The 20,340-nt window shown below is 45.2% G+C and overlaps 1 protein-coding gene and 1 pseudogene across 1 annotated transcript; both read right to left on the bottom strand.

The window, feature by feature from the left end:
- Window positions 1-4,868: 4,868 nt before the first annotated feature.
- Sftpd (surfactant protein D) lies at window positions 4,869-14,241 on the bottom strand. The gene is made up of 7 exons (XM_076834997.1): window positions 14,043-14,241; window positions 9,466-9,582; window positions 9,110-9,226; window positions 8,670-8,786; window positions 8,125-8,241; window positions 7,515-7,598; window positions 4,869-5,245 (listed from the first exon to the last, which is right to left on the bottom strand). The coding sequence occupies exons 1-7, from the start codon at window positions 14,239-14,241 to the stop codon at window positions 4,869-4,871; spliced, it is 1,128 nt and encodes a 375-aa protein (XP_076691112.1).
- A 4,802-nt stretch (window positions 14,242-19,043) lies between these two features.
- LOC143381051 (phosphatidylinositol N-acetylglucosaminyltransferase subunit Y-like) lies at window positions 19,044-19,251 on the bottom strand (annotated as a pseudogene).
- Window positions 19,252-20,340: the final 1,089 nt, after the last annotated feature.

Below are 20,340 nucleotides of genomic sequence, written 5' to 3'. Positions count from 1 at the left end.
TTTATTTTTTAGAAGAACCCTCAGAGGGATACTAGGTTGCTAGATTCACAGAGAAATTCACTCCCCTCTCATCCTCATCCCCTTTCTGTTCTCTTGGGCTCTTACTAGCTGGAGACGAAGTATCCCAGGCTTGCTCAGGACCCACCTCTTGGTCTCCTTTTCTTTCTGCCCTGACCAGTCCATCTGGTTACAGAGTGTATTTACTTGTCCTAAAGTTGCCATCCGACCTGTGGGCCCTGGATTAAGTGCCAGCCACTTGTTCCTGAAATGAAGGGTTAGGGGAATGAAAAATAAATACGCAAAAGGGCTGGCAGTGAGGTCAGTGTGCTCTTACCGCAGATCAAAGGGCCTAATGACATCTTAAAAACACTTTATTCAGCCCTGCAAATAAGACTTTCAAGTAGGAATTAAGGGTCTCTTTCTCTGGACTTTCTCAGCACTACATCCATTCTAGTTGCTAAATATGGAATGCACCATTTTGCATAGTCTGAGCCTCTGTAAGTTCCTCTTTGTGGCACAGAAATGGTTCAACCAGGTAGTCCTGGGGAGCCTACAGTCTTTCAAGTAAGTAGTGGTCAAACATGTTACCGTTTGAAATGCATCCATTAAGAACCCCCAAATTTCAAAGTCCAAGTGGAACAATGAATTGAAATTCATTCTACTATCATGTATAACTAATTAGAACAACAGCAACAAAAAAAGTCCAAGTGGACCCAGCTGATGCCCAGGGGTGGTTTGGTTCCAGAATGTTTGGTTGCAGTATCACTTTACATCAATCAGTCCTCCGCACTCAGCATGGCCAAAGAAGAGAGGGCATTATGACATGTGCACTGGTCTTATCTGACTTTCCAGGAGAAACATGAATCACAAGTTCATGCCTGTCTACCCAAGGCCTTTCAGTCAAATATTAGAGTGAAACCTACCATAAGATTCCTGCTGTTAGTCACAGAGAGGCTTAATAATTACAGACAATTAGAGCAGACAGTAATAGAATATTTTGGTCTCTGAGTAGCTTAGTGATTACACAAGAAGATGACTTTCCTCTGTGTCCTTTGTTAAGATCTCTTAATATCCATCCATTTGTTCTAAATCTATTTGCTGAACACCTTATCATTCACTGCTGGAACACAGTTTCACCAATTAATTCTCTGTGATGTTAGGGAAGTTCAGGGCTATAGGATCCATGAGAATCTGACTAGCGGTTTCCATTTTTATATCCAGTGCCTGAAAAAATATTTGACAACTCAATTAACATTTTATTTTCTCTAATAGACACCTAGTTTTTTTTCTCTAGTATATAAAACATAGGTAACTTGAGATGGTCAAGCAATCATTAAACTTGTGAGAATGCTCTGACCGTAAGCAACTCAGTTGTCAATGTTGTGTATCAAGGGTTTACAGAACAAAAACAGGGTCCTAGAAAAGCAGACATCAGAGAGCTTGCCACTGGCTGGTCATTATGGGATGTGGGCTGGTTTGGTTACAGGAGGGTTAAGAACAAGAAGGAGACTTGCAAGTACACCACTAAACTGAACAGGAGCTTCCCAATGTACTACAGGAAAGACCACCCTTCCAGACAGGGGTTGTAGCCAGTCACTCCCATGATGGCCCCTGGCATTGTGAGAGACAAAAATTTCCTGAGAGCTCTTAGGCTCTGGTTTCATTTGACGCCTAGGCTACTATGGTTGAGGATGTAGGCACAGTTTAAGATTTGAGCTGAATGTTGCTCATGTATGTTAGCATAAGAGACCCTCTGTGCTCAAGGTAGGACTTGAACTTCTGAACTATTTGCTTCAGTCCTCTTTAATCAGATTGTGCGTATAGAGTCAAATGACCCTCCTTAGAAGACCTCTGTGCTTGAAGGCAAACCAGGCACTCATGCCCATGGGTCCCTTGGATTTGAAGGTTTCTCTCTGGGTTAGTTTTCTGTCCACACAGTCCTGCTACTCTTTCCTCCCCCTTGTCAAGAAATAGGTCTGGCATGAATATTGGGGTGGGCAGTGAGGTACCAAGACCACATGACCTTGAATAGGTTTCAGTGGCCATAGTGTGCTAGGTCATCCCACCTCCCAAAGCTTAGTCACCTGAGCCAGAGGAGAGTACCTGAGACAACCAAACTGATTTCTACAGCAGTTTAAACTGAAAGCAGATGAGAGGGTCTCATGCCTGTGCGGCAGTCTCTGAGCACAATCCCTGTCCTCGTGCAGTGGGGAAACCATGAAGCAGAGGAGTCCAGTGTGCAAGGAATAAGAGGCAAAAACAGAGAGAAAGGCAAAGGACAGGGAGGTGGCAAGACTTTGCCTGTGCACCCCTCCTCCCACCCCCAGTCCTTTTTAACCCATTCAGAGCCAACTATTCGTTAAAAAAAAAAAAAAATTCTTCTTGTCTTAAATTCAGTTGTTTCCTCTTACAATAAAAAGGGCCTTTCTAAGCTCCCGCTATCATGTGCCCAGGTGTGGCCTTTGTAGGGGGGAATTGTTTGCTAATTATTGTGTAACTGACTTGTACTTTAGAAGGTGTAGGCAATTGGGGATTTTTTTTTTTTTTTTTTTAATAACAGAAGAAAGATCTTATCTCAGAGCCCCTGCTGCGAACTGTCTGAAAATGTGGCTTTCGCTTTTGGACATGCTACCCTATCTATATATGAGGTGTAGCTGCAGGAGTTCTGGGAAGAGTTTTGGGGTTTGGGGGCCCCATCCAGAAAGGGCAACCCCCCTAGTGCCTGTGAACAAAGGAGAGCATTTCATCTGATTTCATATCTGGGGGAGGAGGAGTTTACTCATGGGCCTTTTATTATGGGCCTGTGATTCACCCAGGTGCCATTCCCATTTCTTTTATTTTCCTTAAGCGTTTTTTTTATTTATTTTTAGAATTCTGTAATTTTTTTTTTCTTCATTTATTGCCTTCAATGTGTTGCTGAGTCTGTGCCAGGGGCAGATTTTTTTTTTTTTTTTTTTTTTATGTTGTGCTGGGGATTAGAACCCAAGGCCTCATGCATGCAAGGCAAACACTTTTACCAACTGAGCTCCCTATCCCCAGCCCCCATTCTCATTTCTTGAACACAAGTATCATTTAAATAATTTTTTGTGGTTTGTGCATGATGTGGAGTTTCACTGGTGGTGTCTTCAATCGTTGAACATAGTAAAGTTACATCTGATTCATTCTACTAACCACAGAATGGGATCCTAATTAGAATAAATTATACTCCACATATGTATGTCAAAATATACTCTACTGTCATATATATCTAAAAAGAACAAATAAAAATGAATAAATAAATAAATAATTTGTGAGAGTGTGTCAGTAAAATCAGCCAAATATATGGGAGTCTTTGGTTTATATATTTAGAGGCCAAAAGTATAAGCTTTGGGATCAGAAAGACCTTGTTCATGACTGAGCTCTAATCCTTCTACCCCCATGACTCTGAACAAGTCCTTTCACCTCTCTGTGCCTTTGTTTTCATATTTGGAAAATGGGGAAGATTTAATTAGACTGTCTTTGCGACAGAGTAGGGAAAGAAAATTCCTGAAACTACCAGAAACTTCCAGGCAAGAGAAGTGTTGGGGTGAATTTGAGCATGACCGATGACCCTCTGCTCCAAAGTTCCCTGAGATTTCAAAAGGCTTTAGAGTTGTGCACTTGGCATTCCTCCCCTGTGTCAGGGTGCAGCTCTATTGACAGATGCTGGGTGGCATGGGAGGAGGAGTACTGGGTGTGGGACCACGAAATGACTGGGGCGGGGTGGAGGGTAGGAAGGCTTCTGGACCAGGTCACCCTGCCCAGCTATGTAGCTTCCTGGGTTTAGGCTTAAAGCCAGAGTCAGCTATAGAGACTTCCAGCTCAGAGACTCTAGCCTGCAGTGGCTAGAGGAGTTTGGGGTCTGGAAGTGGTCCTGAAGAGGACATATACCTGGGATCCATAGCCTGTAGATGGAATTTAAGACACGGGCACAGAATGCTTAACCCATGGAGTGAGTGCAAGGAGAGAAGAGAACTGAGACTCAAGTATGCTTCCATCATGTGTCAAGGAGAAAAGCAACAGGGATGAGCAAGAGGCTGATCAGGAGTAAAGGACAAGAGTAAACACAGGCAAGGGCTAGAATACAGCTAGTGGTAGAGCTCCCGGGTTTGATTCCCCAGCACCACGAATATTAAACAAATGAAAAGGCCTTGGGAGGAAGCTCAGTGATAAAGTACCCCTGGGTTCAATTTTCAGTACCCAAAATATTTTTGAAAAAAAGAAATTTAAGAGTAAACAGAGCCAGTCACAGTGGCAGACACCTGTAGTCCCAGTGGCTTGGGAGGCTGAGGCAGGAGGATCAAAAGCTCAAAGCCAGCCTCAGCAACAGTGAGATGCTAAGCAACTCAGTGAGACCCTGTCTCTAAAAATAGTAAAAATATACAAAATAGGGCTGGGGATGTGGCTCAGTCGAGTGTTCCTGGGGCTGGGGATGTGGTTGAGTGTCCTTGAGTTCAATCTCTGGCACCCTTCCAACCTTCAAAAAGAGTCAACACAGGCAAGGTGGTGATCTATAAGCTGAGAGAAGGAAGAGTTTGGAAGAAGAAGAGGGAGAGCTAATCATTCAATGAGGAGGAGGGCTGAGAAGGAGATTTTGGACTTAGTAACAGTGACATCATTGTCATTGCAGGCTGACTTTTATCCCTTGCAACTGGAAAGCAGGCTGTCCATTTCTTCTGGATAGGCCTTCCGTGTGTGAGGTGATCTGCAATAATGCTACCTCTGGCTGTGTCCTGGAGAGAAGCCTAGGCTGTCACCGGTGGTTATCTTTTTATTAGGGTGTAACTCACTTGCCAGGCTTCTGGGCCAAGCATGGCTACTCTTCCCTCCCCAACCCCTGCCACAGGGGCTCAGAACTCGCAGATCACAAGTCCCTGTTCTCCACAATGTTTGTCATTCCACTTGCCATTGGCAAAGATCTCCACACAGTTCTCTGCCTCGCCATTGTTGTTGGGCTCCCCTGGGGCCCAGTTGGAGTAGCCCAGGGCCTCCCCAGTGGGGTAGATAAACTTGCCCTCCGTCTTGGTGTCTGTCATGCTCAAGAAAGCAGACTTGTTGTGAGTTGTGACCAGCTGTTGCAAAGCCTCATTCTCAGCTGCAGAGCGAGGGGAGGCCAGCTGTCCGCCGGCCTGGGTGCATACCTCCTGCGCACCCTCAAAAGTTTTTTCAAAGCCAGCTGTTTTGAAGATCTTGTCCCCAACACTTCGGCCATCCGGGAAGAGTTCAGCTGGGAGAAGAGGGGAATCAGGTTGAGATGAGGTACTCCTGGCCAAAGTGCAGGGGCTCTGAGATCTCTGTGCTGCAGCCCAAGCCTTCCAGACCTTCCCAGGCAGGGCCTCAGGGCACCAGAGGGAATGTGAGTGAGACACTTGGTTCCAGAGAAGCCCCATCCCCATAATGCACACTGCAAACTGGTACCGTGGTCCCTAGTTCACAGATGACAGAGCTGGAGTTCAGAGCAATTAAGAGCCATGCAACCATCCTACTTAGGGATAAAACCTCACGAAGTCCGACACCAAAGCTCAGGCCTGTCCTTTCTGTTTCAGATCTGCCCTTTCGGGTGTGTACTGGCATTGATTTTTAATTACTATGGAGAACTGGACAACTTGACATGGGAAATGATTACTGTGTAACCTGAGTCCATTTCTGAGAGTACAGAAAACAATGCCGTGAGCCTACTGTCACCACTGTTGTTATGTTGGATTGTTTGAGTTGTGTGAGGGATAAGGGGACAGTAGAAGATAGGGTGGGACATCTGAGAGCTAAATGCACTGATCTCTGCCCTTGGTCAATCCCATGTTGGCTTCTCAGTGGAAGATGCCCCAGCCTGTCAGGTGCTGGGGAAGGGGACAAGGGCATCTGAGAGGAGGACTTTTGTAAAATTAGTGCTGGAGAGAGGCTTGGAAAGAAATCATATCTGACCTTAAGACCCAACCTGGCAATGACTGTCTTGGGGACAAGACAAAGTCACTTTCCCTTTCAGAATTTGCATTTCTTCTCCTCTAAAGTGAGGGGTCACTTCAGAAAAGTACCATCTGTGTAACATGTCGAGTATCTTTTTTTATATTCTCATCCCTGTGGCTTCTGGACCCATGTGTGGAAATCTGGCAAAGGACACTGGGCTCCAGAATGGGCTGCATCCTTGGAATTGTTGGGATGGTCAGAATCCAGGCTGAATCCTGGATCACTGTTTTCCTCTGGGCATTTTTAACAAGATCTTGGTAGGGAAGATTGTCCACAGACCCCAAGATGGCACCCAGAGCAGCCCTGAACAAGGTCAGTGTAAGATCATGTGCCATTACTGGGTGTAAGTTCCATGGTCCCAGGGCAGTATGCATGTGCTACACGAATATGCCCATGAGTTCATCCAAAAGTATGTGGACATGTGTTAGGTCCAGCCAGTTGGTTGTGCATATGAGCTTGTGTATGTAGGTGGATGTGGAATGAATGATAATATTTAAGTATACACATAGGTGGCAGGTGCATGCACACATGTTCTTCATGTTTGCATCAGCGTGCTTATGAGCAAATGAGTACATGTATAAGTATGTTTACGGAGAGAAGGAAACGTACAAATGCTTAAAACTCTCACCTCAGCCTGGGTGCTTAGGAGCCAACCCCATGTCTTACCCAAACAAAATCCTTTATGTTCTACTTATTCAGAAAACTTCTTTTTCTGACTCAGTGAGATTTATCTAAAGAGTGTGAACTCAAAATTGATGTCACAGAGGACAGAGGAGGAGGGAGCAACTGGGAACTAAGGTAGAGATTTTAAAAGGCACAGAGCACTCAGGTGTGAGCTCTTGGGGGGCCATGACACCACAGGATTGCACATTTAAGGTGGAATCTGCTCTAAACACATCAGGGATTGCAGGTAGAGCTCAGCATTGGCTGAAACCCCAAGGCAGCCTGCCCCCTGCTTGACCCAGTAAGGAAAGATTCTCAATGACCAGTCATCAAAGTCAGTCCCTCACCTGCCTTGTACCTCCAGAGTGTAATCCAGCCCCAACCCTCAGGACAGCAACTGCATTCTGTGCTGCCTTGGACTGTGCAGCAACATCTCTGAGCACTCCCATGCCTGGCTTCACAGAGGTAAGTAATGCAATGTGTTTGTCATAGGGACTAACTCAGTCAGACAGGAAGGAAGGTCGATTGAATTGCCCTGCACTTGAGACATTTGCCTTGGGGCATGGATGGCACTGAGGTTGAAGGGTGCTCTGGAGCCTGGTGGTTTCAAATATGCATCTGCCAGCCCAGTGAACTGGTGATAAAGACTACTAAATCCTCCTCCTTCTTCCTTGGATCTACTTCTAGGTTGTGGAACACATGGCTTCCCTCCCCAGCCCCAGCTTTATCCCCAGTCCCAAGCCCAGCCTTAGACATAGTCCCTCACTGGGTAAGGCTCAGTCAGCCCCACCTCAACCCTAAACCCATGCCCAGAACCAGTATGGCGCCCAACATTGGTATGAGGCTGAGGTTCAAATCCAGAAACTCACCTTTCTTATACTGAGAGAAGACAGTCTGAAGGTGCTGTAGCTGTCCCTGTAAGTCCTTCACCTGCTGCCTCATGGCAGCGATGTCTGCAGGGGAGGAAAAGGGCCATGTAAAGACTTGTCCAGCACATCCTAGGAAGAGCACAGAGCCCAGGCCTCACGGAAGGGTACGGAGTTGTAGCTACATATTGGGGATGGAGGTGACAAATGCCCAGCAGCCCACACCTGCTGACCCAACTGGTCCCTGCTGTATGAGGCTTTCTTATGGGAATTTAATCACATATCCTTTTTTTGAGGGTGGGGTGAGTGGGAATACATTCCTTATATAATTCCCATCCATTGGATTATTTAATGCTCAAAGCTATCTGGTGAATGGGAAAGACAACTGTCATTTTCCCAGTGGTCTGGTGGAGAAACTGCTCAGGTCAACCTTCCCACACATATTAGAGAGCTAAGACCTAATTCTGCCTGCCAGCCTTTCCCTAGTTGCACCCACCACCTGTAAACAATGGGGCTGTCATCCCAGGGAAGAGGCCAACCTGAGCAGAAGAAGGCTACACTTTTCCCTCCCATGCCCTCTTGGGGGTTCCAGAGTCAGGAGCTGCTGCCTTACCTGATACCCCACTTTCACCCTTTTCTCCTCTGTCTCCAGGAGCACCTCTGTCCCCCTTCAGTCCAGGAGGGCCCCTGGCTCCCGGGGTTCCCTGTGGACCCACAGCTCCAGCAGGCCCTGGAATCCGAGAAGGGCTGGGTGAGCTATGGACTCTATTTACAGCATTTTCACCTTTTCAGTTCATGACTTGCCCTCATTTCCCAGCTACACACTCTCCCGGCATACATGCTCTTCCCAGAACCCAGTCGTGTACCCTCTCTGTGCACAACTATTCCCATCACACAACATTCAACCTTCTCTGTGTACAACTGCCCCTGTCACCAACAACTAACCTTCTGTGGATACAGAACCATTCCAAGGCTTAGCACTGCACTTTACCTATATATGGTCAGTTCCCGGAGATGAAAAGTGCACCCTCCTTGGATACAGACTCTCAACAACACCCGCCCGGACTTCATGGATGGTGGTGGTACAGGGGCTAGGCAGTGGCAGCTCCAAATGGACACCACATAATTGGATCCAGCCCAGATCTTTCCATCACTCACCTGCTGCCCCAGCATTTCCAGGAGCTCCACGCTCACCAGGGGCACCTTTCTCTCCTTTAGGGCCTGTGGGGCCTCTGGTTCCTGCAGAGCCCTGCGGGCCTGGGGCACCTACTTCTCCTGAGGAAGGAACAAACAGGGACAAATGCTTCTGAGAGTGTGTTCAGCATGTAACATCTCCTCAGTAGTAGAGCTTTTTACCCACAACTCCAGGGTCTGAAAGAGAACTGGGGAGACTGCACCTGTTACCCGGGCTCCTCTGTGGAGGGTAAGAGGAAATTACTGTTAATGTGGGGAAGGTGAGGAAAGATGTGCATGGTGAGGCCTTCATGGTATTCATGGTCTGGGCTCTTCCTGGCATGTTATGCCTCAGGTTACATCATGGTCCGCCATTATCATTTCTCCCTTCTTCCTCCCAGACGGGCCATATCACATTCACCTACCTTTGGGCCCCACCTCTCCTTTTGGACCTGGTTTGCCTTGTGGTCCTATGTTCCCCTGCTTCCCTGAAGGACCTTCTTTTCCAGCTGGACCAGGCATACCTCGAAGTCCTGGGGGTCCTGGAGAAAAGGACCAATCCTATCAGTGACACTAAATCCTCTTGACAGTAGGAGTACATAAAATGACAGTAATAGTAGAGGACAAAGAGGAACCCCACAGTAGGCCCAGTCTGAAATAAGCCAATGCCACCTTCAGAACAACCTTCTTCCTGGTCTGGGATCTGTGCATGCATACTGGTATAGCCTATTGGCAAAATCACCTTTTTTAAGATGCCTGAATTCCATGTCTAGTTGCTTACCACTTGGCCCAGAATCTCCTTTGGGTCCAGGTTCTCCAGCAGAGCCATTGTCCCCTTTTGGTCCAATTGGGCCAGCTGGTCCAGGGAGCCCCCTTTGCCCTGTAGCTCCTGGCAAACCTATAGCAACAAAAGAAATGGGTATAAAGTTAGCCCTAGGCCCAGGAGGGTTAAATCCCTGGCATTCCTTCAGGGTTTTGCAAAGCATGGACATTTCATGGTCACACACAGTGGTCCAGTGGTGATCCAGGAAACGGATCTTAACATTCCCATTATGAAGAAACAGACTTGTCAGAGGTGAATTCAAGCTAAGTGCTTCTTCTCCTGACCTAAGATCTCAGTATCAACAGAAGGCAACCTGTCAGCATTTGCCTATGATCACACTCATACACACACACACACACACACACACACACACACACACGTGATATATATGTGATATAAATATGTGTGTGATACATATGTATATGTGTTTGTGTATGTGTTTGTGTGTTGGAGGATCAACATTTATATCAGAAATTATACTAAATAGAGGAAAATTTGTTCAGTTATTTGTGCACTTACTCATTTATTTGTTCATATGGAACACCAAAACATAGAAAACAAAAGCAAAATTTGACCTGTGTGCTTACATAAACTAAAAATGGTCTGCACAGCAAAGGCAACAATGAATGGAGTGATGAGGCAAGCAGCAGAATGGGAGAGAATTTTTGCTAGCTATTTAAGTAACTCAAAAAACATTTAAGTAACTCAAAATATTTAGTAACTCAAAAATATTTAAGTAACTCAAAAAACTTAACAACCCCAAATAAGTAATCCAATTAAAAGTGGGCAAATGATCTAAATAGACTCTGCTCAAAAGAAAAGATGGCCACACAATATAGGGAACAAAATGCTAAATATCTTTAGCCATTGGGAAATGCAAGTCGAAAACTACAATGAGATACCATCTTACCCAAGTTAGATTCAGTATTATCAAAAAAGCAAAACCCAACAAAAACAAAAGTAATAAATGCTGGCATAAATGTAGAGAAAAAAAGAACTCATACACCATTTGTGGCGATGTAACTTAGTATGTCCCTTCTGGAGAAGAAGCTTCCTCAGAAGACTAAAAATCAATCTACCCTATGATCCAGCTCTCCCACTCCTGGGTACCTATCCAAAGGAAATGAAGCCAACACACCAAAGGGATGATGCCTGCATCCTGGCCTATTGTGGCACTCTTCATAATAGCTGAGATATGCATCAACCTAGGTGTGCAACATATAAATGATTAAAGAGAATGCGGTACCCAGACACAATGCAATGTTATTCAGCTGTAATGAAGAATGGAATCCTGTCATTCACAACAAAATGGATGGAACTGGAGGACATGATGTTAAGTGAAATAAGCCAAACAGAAAACACAAGTCCTTCATATTCTCTTTCATATGCGGAAGTTAAAAACCATAAACCTGAACCTAGACTAGTGATTAATAGAGATTGAGAAATGTGAGGGTGGGATAGGGAGAGAGTAAATAAAGGGAAGCTGAATTTGATCTGCACATGCTGCATGCATGTGTGGAAATACCACACAGAACCCCAACGATATATACAATTAATGCATTTTAATAAAAATGAAAAAGAACTCAACCATGCACATCTACTTTATAATTCCCACTGGATCAAATGCAAATATTAGTCTCAGGCCCTGATATAAAATTTATAATGAACTGTGAGACAGGACAACAGATGAGGAAGACAGTGCATGAGATGCCTCTCGTCTCATCCCGGTGTCCCTGCCCCAGCACCTACACACATCCTTGGAGCTATCTTTCTAGAGGAGAAAATGAGACTTGAAGAGTGGGAAGGGTTTAGAGAGCCTATCTTCTTAAATCAGTTTAGAGAGAAGAGATGTGACATTTCAGTCTTGGAAGATATGCTCCTGTGGCAGGAAAATCCAGGCCCTCTGGGGTCAGGAGTATGGTTGGGATAAGGGTGACTGAATTTGCCAGATGAATGGAAGATTCTGTGCTGGATTCTGTTTCAGCTATTGATTACTATCCTTTCTAGGAATGAAATGGAAGCATAGAAGGTTACAAGACAGATCCATATCCCACTTTTACAGAGCACTGGGCTGAGGACACAGATGTCCCAAGCTCAGGCTCAGCTTCTCTTAAACTCCACCATACCCAGGCTGGCAACAGGCATATTGGGCTAAAGAAAGCAAGTCATCTCTAGAATGGAATGTTAGAAGCCACCTGTTCTTGGTGTACAGAGGCCACAGAGCATTGAGGTGGAGGAGGGGCCCCCTCCTCAACAATAGCACCCATACCTCTAAAGCACTAACTTTGCATTAGTGTCCCCAAAGACCTAGCTCTGTGCCCTGGTGCCACATAAAGTGGAGCTTCGTGATCTAACAATTTGGTCAATCTTAGCAATACTAAAATTCCTCCTACCCTTCCATTTTATACTCATTTACTAATTCAATAATATTTATTGAAGTTCACTGTCCTAAATTTGGGAATATGGTAATGAACAAAACAGATCCCACCTCCTCCCCCCAAAAAAAATCTCTTCCTCATGGACTTTTTGAATCTACTGCATAGAAACAGACAATCAAAAATTAAAATGTACAACCTATGGCTTATTAGATTGTAATAAGTGCCACAGAAACAAAATAAAGCTGGTCGTTCAGGTATCTGTTTTAAGCAGAGTGCTTAGGACCTCCTTGCTGGGAATGTGGATTTGGGTGTAAGGCCTTGAAGGAGCCATAAGGACATCCATGAGAAGAGCAAGAAGAGCGAACTACAGGAAACTGAGGAGAGAGGGGCCCAAGTGGTTAGGGATCAGCAAAAAGCCCGTGTGCTTGGAGCCAGTGGGTGTGAGAATAGAAGCCATTGAGACCAGAGAAGCAAGCAGGGATGAGAAGGTCATGTAGGGCCTTCAGGATGCTGCAAGGGGGAGGTTACTCTGAGGAAGTTGAGTGTCCCTGGAGAGATTCTCCCTGAATCTTTCTGGGCAGGAGTGTGGGAGGTGCTGAGGCACAGGAAATCATCCCCCACAGGCAAGATCTGGTCTTTCTTGCTCTCTATAATGCATCTGAGGCCCCTGTGCTAATCACTCCAGGACAACAACTCTACCTTCTACTCTGCTCAAGCATCTCTCAGGTACCAGTTGTCCTTTTCAGGAAGTTCTGGGGACCACATGCTTCAAAATCTGCCTAGCAGAATATCACAGTACAGACTTTGGCCCCACACAGACCTATGGAACAGCATCTGAGGGTACTTTGGACTCCCCATGACATTCACAGACCCATGTGGTCAAATAACTTGAGTGAGTAGAATAGAGGAGCCAGAGTGAGCCTCTGTCTCCATCTACTGTGTGCTATTCTCTAAGAACTGACTAAAGTCACATTTGGTTGTGCAGGGGGCAAGGCACCTGCAGAGGAAAGGAAGGTCTCAGTCATAGTCCATGTGGCAAAGCCTAGGGATGTTAGTCTTTCTGACTTAAGTGTCACTCTTTTCCTTTCTCCCTAACCAAAATACAAACTCCAGAAATATACTCAAAGCTGTGGCCTAGGACCACGTGATCCCTTGGCTGATGTTGCTAGTTTGTTGAATGTTTCCTTCTTGCCAATAAGATCCAGAGCCTTTCCCAGGGCAGGGACAGTATTTCAGGGACCATTTCCTATTTCTTAGTACCTTTGGTAACCTCAAGAGAATTTACCCAATTAGTATAGCAGGAAAATGCAACTTCATCCTAAAGACTCAAAAAATAATGATAGTAAAAAGTTTGGCTCAATTATTTGTCACTGGGCAGCAAACACTATTCCCTTTTTCATATAAGCAAACTAAGACTCTGTGACACTAAGTGGCTTGTCCCAGGGAGTCGCAGACCTGGAGCTACTAGTCTAGTTCAGATGTGTCTGATGAGAAGCCCATGTCCTCTTAACCCTCTAGAATGGTTTTATTTACCCTCTCTGAGTCAGTTGTCTTACCTGTCAGGAGAAACTAGTATGTTCCTTGTAAGGCTGTGGAAGGGTTAAGTGAACTACTCAAGTGAATACCCAAGCACAGGACTCCACAAAGAAATATGAGCTCCTGCTCTCTGCTTGTCATGTTTTAAGGCAAATCCATTTGATTAGATCTGTATATGGGGAAATGAAACCTCATCTTTTGTCACACTTCATACAGTGGAGTTTAAATAAACATTAAAAGTATTTAATACCCTGGGTAGGTATCACTTATCCAAAGTGAACTATTGCTACCTCCTGGAACAGGGTCCTAGGGCTCCCCTAAATATCAATAATTTACCCACTCTGTATTCATTTTATGGGTAAGGGAAATCCAGGAGTCCTAGGGGATGAGTCAGGTCATTTGGGAGATGTGGGAAGCACTTGGGGGCGTGGGACAGAGGACATTTGCCAACTGGTAGAACACTGTTTTAGATAGAACAAACATTGGTGGAAACCCACCCCCATGGTGGGGGGTGGGAGAAGCCCATCTCCAAGTCTTCCATTGCAAGTATCCAGACTTGCAGGTTTGTTATGCCAAGGCTCAGCCTTCCCCACCCAGATAAACCACTGGTCCCAGCTCTACCTGGATCCCCCTTCTCGCCCCGGGGGCCCTCTCTCCCATCCCTTCCATCACGGCCAGGCAGGCCATTCTCCGTGGGGCTGCACATGACCAAGGTACAGGTGCTGGCCATTGATCTCTGCAGGTAGTTCTTCATTTCTACTCCCAGGTAACTCAGGGGCTGAGCAAGCAGGACCAGCATGGAAAGAAGGAGGAGCATCATGGCCTGGGGAAAGGAACAGAAAGAGAAAGGATATTCTGTCAGTTCCAGGACATGGGATAAGGCTGGGCCCAGGTCCTGGAGGTCAAGAGAAGTCCCCGTCCCCAGCTCCCTGTTGTGGGCTTAGAGAAGCAAGACTCCAGAAGCAGTTCAGGGAAGTACACTTTTAGTCTGACTTTGGAAGGCCTGAGTTACCCCACTGGAACTGTGTCATAGGTTGACAGCAGTTTCCATCTATTCTCAGGTGCCCCATGAGAACAGTGGCTGTGGTTTGGTGTTCCTCACTAAGGCCACCTGTCACATCAGGAAGGATTCCTTCCCCTCCCTGGATCAGGCAGTCAGATCAACTCAAATAAGACAAATCTGTTTCCTCTCACTTGCTGTCTTGGTGGATCAGCACTGGCTGCCTACCATACTAGTCTGAAAATAAGTCTAAATCCTGAAGGCTTTGTCATGTTTGTCCTCAGCTTGGGCAGGGAACAGGCTGCATGTTAATTGGGTGATTTGTCATTCCTGGACCAGGCACTGACTCCATGAAGAAAGTACCAGAGGAAACTCAGGTAAAAGATTTCAAAGATACTAAATTAGCAGCTGGAGTGACCCAAAGACATCTAGAAGTCTGCCCAGGAAATGTGCTTGGAGGAAGAGGACATCCCAAATGGGCTCAGTCAGGTGAAAGACTAGTTTTAGGGAATAGCAAGGGAAACTATCCAATAGAGAATCCATCTGAGAGGGGCTTTGGAACTGAGATCAGGGGCAGGATGAGTGTGCAGGACCTTGGTTACTCCCTACATTGGGCATCTGAGTTAATTTTCCATCACTATGACAAGCATCTCAGATAAAGCACTTAAAAGAAAGACGGTTTATTTTTCCTCATGGTTAAGAGATTTCATTCCATGGTCATCTGGCCCTACTGCCCTGGGTCTGTGGTGATACAATAATACATAATGATGGGATCAAATGGCAGAGAAGGCCTGTCCATCTCATTCCAGCCAGGAAGATGAGAGTGGAGGGGCCAGGGTCACAAAATCCCCTTCAAGGGCACGATCCCAAAGACCTAACTTCCTTCCACCAGGCGCCACCTCCCAAAGGAGCTGCAACCTCCTGATAGCACAGCAGGCTGGGGACCACGCTTCAACTCAAGGGCCTTTGGGGGACATTTAAGATCCAAACCAAATCAGCATCTTTCCTCTCAAAGAAAGAAACTGCCATGAGAATGGAAAGGACCAGTGGGAGTCACAGAAGCTGGGAACAAAGCCAGAGTACACTGTGCAAAGATGATGGGCTCTCTAGGAGGACTGGAGTGCTGGCAGGACAGGGGCTTCCTGGCCAGAGAGGTGCTGCTAGTGATTCTGGGATGTGACTCTTATTTTCCATTGACCCCTTTCACTTTTGAAATCATAACTTCCTCAAGTACCCTGGAATTCTCTAAAAACACCTGGGTGAGCCCACAGGCCAGTGCTTCTTTGTGCCTGTTCTGCCAAAGTTCAGTCCTGAGCACAGGGTATTGTCCCCTGGCACTCAATCCAGGGCCCTGTGGCTGATTCTGGGAGATTATAAAAGACAACAGGCAGTCTGCCCACGAAACTCAAGTTACTCCAGAAGGCACCACCAGCATTAAGGGGTCTTGCAGAGGGCAGACACACAGATTTTCAGACAAGAGATTCAGGAGGCAAAGTAGACTGGCAGCAGATGGAACGGGCAGAGCCACAGTCCCTAGAACCCCTGCAGTGCTCAGTTTACGCCATGCTTTCAGCATAAGAGTTTATTGAAAAAGTGACTCTTCAGAACATTGGTTGGAAAATCAGAGACTGAATCCAGTAAGTGTATTCTTTAAAGACTTGAGGCTGTAAGAAAAGCAGGTTTGGCCAAAATCCATAGGGAAATGGTACCAAGTTGGGTTAAAAACCCAGGCCTGAGAATGCCTAGTCTGTTTCTCCTCCACTGTTTTGCTTTTTGAACAAATCAGGGAGAGAGATGGAACCCAGACCAAAGCTAGAATCGGATTTCCCTCCTGAAGCTTCTGTACCTGGCACCTGAGGTCTCAGGGGGTATCAGAGTTCACTCATCTTCTCTACCACAGCTCAGAAAGAAAATCTCACACTGAGCCCAGCAAGCTGAATGAGGGGCAAAGAGAACCTTCTTACCCCACTGTGCCCTCACCTCCCATGCTCTCAACTCCTAGACCAGAACCAAGAATTGGAAACCAGAATCACCCTTCCTCAACACCAATAAACTGCTCAGATAGGCAGGGGGGATATTCACAGGATATGGGGGGAATAAAATGAGAGGCAGGGGCAGAGACACTCACAGATTTCTTCCTTTAAGGTCCCAGGAGCTCCAGGCAAATGAGCTTGGTTTGGCAGGCACTCACTCTTTATGCCTTCTCTGTCACCTGAGCAGCACAGCCCTGGTCTTCTGAGAACTCCCTTTGAGAAGTGGAACAGTTTTCTTCCTTGTTGACTCACTCACTCACTCTCACCCCTGCATGCACTCTGGAGACCTGCCATGGATAGTCATAGCACTGTGCACGTCTATCTCCTTAAAGCTTACAAAGCACTCTCAGTCTGTGATCCCATCCATACCTTCCCTGCAGCCCTGGGAGTCAAGTAGCATCACCAGTATCTATATTTTATAGATGTCCAGGAATTTGAGGTCCAGAAATGTATGTGTTGCACAATGACCTACAACGATTGCAAAAGCAACTTGCATCTGCCTATCTCAAGAGCCAGGACCTACTGCATCCACTTCTCTTTTCTCTTCATCTCAACAGCACTGCCCAGACATTGGGAAAGAGCTGCTTACCATATTCAGGCAGGGTTAGGGCAGGTTCAGAGGCTGCAGAGGTAGAACCCCATGGAGGAGTGACGGAGGTACCCTCTGGAAGTAGTCATTATTTTCCATCCTACTAGAACTTAGCCCTTCACTTACCTTTTGTGGCATGGGCTGCCCTCAGCAGGCCTCTGCTCTGCCCCTGTTCAGACACATTCTGTTTTCTTAACTGCCGTTTACCTTGTGCATGGCTCTAGTTATTGTTTAGACCCCTGAGCTCTTAACATGCTGTTGCAACCACTCTCAGGGAAGTTCTTAACTTCCAATGCCTGTTGGGCAGTTGTCCGTCCTACTGCCATTGGTATCATCCTTCCTTCCTTCTAGATTCCCGGGACTTGATTTCTTGCATCAACTCTTCCTGGCTCCATTACCAGCAGACCCATGTCCCCAATCCGCTCCTTTGGCCACCCTAATGGTAGCACTGATTGTCCTTGCTTTTGATTTTTGGGGCATCTTCTTGCATATTGTGAAATCTAAAATACCAACTAACCCTATTTGGTAGAGAAAGGTCTGTGATTTTTTTGAGCAATATTCCATAGTAAATTACTCATGCTCTGATAATAGAGCTGTTTTATTATTAGCACACAGTTTTTTCCATTCTAGAATATTCACATGCCTCCTAGAAATCTGGCTCAGTGTGAAACTACTGCTTTCTTCTACCCACAAAGAATATTTGTCAAGTCCTATCCTGGTGTCTAGCCAAATCTTTCTTATTAGTGGTGGCTTTTATTTCAGGAACCTGGTACTTTATGTCTCTTTGCAAGCAGATTCTCTCACCTGCCACCTCTCAGCCTGCCCAGTAGTTTTCCCACAATGCTCTGGGATCCCATTATAGTACAGAAAATGCTGTGTTCTTATTCTAGTTTCACACTCCAGAGGAGTCTAGTTTTATTTCTGATCTAACCCAGAGACAGTCATATTGATAACTTTTGTTTTCCTGAGTTACACCTATATTGATGAGAAAAATCAGAGTTTGGATGGTGACCATAGTGTCCATCATCCAGAGGATCTTTGAACCACTCTCTCTTTGCAAGATAGGGTCCAGGGTGACCACATGGTTTTTTTTGACAGCCAGCCACTCACACTATACTATAGCCTTGTCAATATTTGCAGCCCCTGGTGAGTTTGATTAGCTGCACTTTTGTCAGAGCTAAGTGGCAACCTGTGATTACCCCTAAATACTCTGAGCTCATTAGGACACAATCAGCTATATGCAAGTTTTCTCATCCCTAGACTTACCTTTCAAAGGTAGCCACTTTCCTGGGAAAATGCCTCTATTTCAGATTTTAGGTGACTCTGTAAGTATAGCATACATTTTTAAATTTAAAACATTTTCAGTTTCCCTCCTTTACTACCATACTTTTGTTACCCAAACCAAAACAAACAAAAAATCCAGACCAAAACCCCTCTTTTTAAAATGGGAATCTGTCGACTTCTTATTTTATTATTAATGCCAAAGATATTAAGATAATTTTATGAACTCAAATTTTTTTAAGTAATGAAATTTCCATTTTATTATGAAGTTTTATATCATAATAGTTCAAATGTGGTTCTCTACAACTACTGCTCCAAAGCTCCTTGGGGATTGAGTCTTCCCTAATGGAGCTTTCATCACTGACCTTCAAGTTTAACAAACAAAATTCCAAATGACTAAATTTTTATATAAATGAGGTAAGAAACAGTCTTCAGATAATTAGGAGTGTTAATCTCCATCAAGACATATTGCTGAAATATTTATTCTGGTACCACAATTATAAGTCAGAATCTTCAAAAAACAAAAGGTGAACAAAAGTAAATTGTAAATCAAAGAAGCTTATGCAGCTGAAATCTCCCAGTCAAGCCCAAGAGAAGCAAGGCAAAACAACTTTCCTGCAAACTAAATGGGTCTCCAAATATTTGCATCTAGTTGAGCTTTCAGAGATAGATACCTATGACCTATCATTAATATATTTACCATCCTGGCTGTGGTTGCATTAATTACACTTAAAGAGTTTAAAACCCATCCAAGTCCAAAGGTGGAAGAACACATATACTGGTATGGTCATCGCAAGGCAGACTGACTGTAAAAGTAAAGGCTAGCCATAGGCAGAGTAAAAAAAAAAATCCTGCCAAGGGGATTAGCAGAATCACAGTCAATTTAGGCAGAGGCAGAAACACTCTTCTTCCCCACTTACTACTCATCACCCTGTTTTAAAAGATATATAGTGTTAAGAAAATTTATTTATTTATATTTAAATTATGAGCTACTGCCGCTCCATTTCTTCTTGCTTCTTATTTTGATGAGTGTCCTAGCTGCCTGATGATGGGACAGGCTAGGCTCTTCCCAGCTCAATTCATTTGCTGAGGCTTCATATCTGAGCAGCTTCTTGGAGAGCCGGCACATCAGGAACTCCAGCAGTGCTGGGTCCAAGGAGGAGCAGGACGGCTCTTTTGCCCTCTGGGCCTAATCTGCTGCGGACGACCACCCCATCGCTCACAGGCATCTATGAGTGACCATAGACAGACAGCTGGCTTGTCCCCCGCAGCAAGGAGGGGAGCCTGAAGCGTGCTGGGTTCAGCCGGATCTGTAGCTGGTAAAAGCACTTTCCCCCTAGCTTGGCTCCCTTCTTTCCGCGCCCCTCCCCTCACCTATTTTTTTTTTTTTTAAAGTCATTGTATAGAGTTTTTCTAAAAAACGGTGTTTTTTTTTTTTTTTTTTTAATTCGTCTGGGAGTACTTTCCAGCAATATTGCTATTTTTGTGGGTCTCTAGGTCATCTCCTTTGAAGGCAAAAGGCTCAAGGGACCCAAAGTCCAATGGGATGTACAAAGAAAAAAAAAAAGGCATCTTTTAAATTTAGGATCCTGTAGTATTTACTATTAGGTTAGCTAATAAAGTATAGGGATTAGGAACAGCTCATGAATACCATATACAACTTTGTTTATTGTTGATAAGTTCAATAAAAATCTATGTATTTCTATCTTTGTTTAGGTTATTCGTTTTGGTTGATTTTTTAGTATTTTTCTCCCCCCACCCCTTTTTGCGTGGGTTGGTGGTGTTTATTTATTTGTTTTGGTGCCAGGGCGTTTAACCACTGAGCCACATCTCCAGCCCTTTTGAACTTGAGATGCTTCGGCCTCTCAGCCTCTGGAGCTTCCCCAGCTCTCCCTGGTTTCTTAATTGGTAGGACAGGAGTATTATAGGCAGACCTGCAGGGTCTTAGTAAACTGCTTAAAAAGCTAGTCAAGCACAGGTTTGATCTCAGCTGGGGCCTAAGGGTTATACTCTAGG

The sequence above is a fragment of the Callospermophilus lateralis genome, chromosome 15, assembly GCF_048772815.1.
Source record: "Callospermophilus lateralis isolate mCalLat2 chromosome 15, mCalLat2.hap1, whole genome shotgun sequence".
Classification (NCBI taxonomy): domain Eukaryota; kingdom Metazoa; phylum Chordata; class Mammalia; order Rodentia; family Sciuridae; genus Callospermophilus; species Callospermophilus lateralis.
The sequence above is the reverse complement of the archived record's forward strand: the minus strand, read 5'-3'. Positions and strand labels throughout refer to the sequence as shown.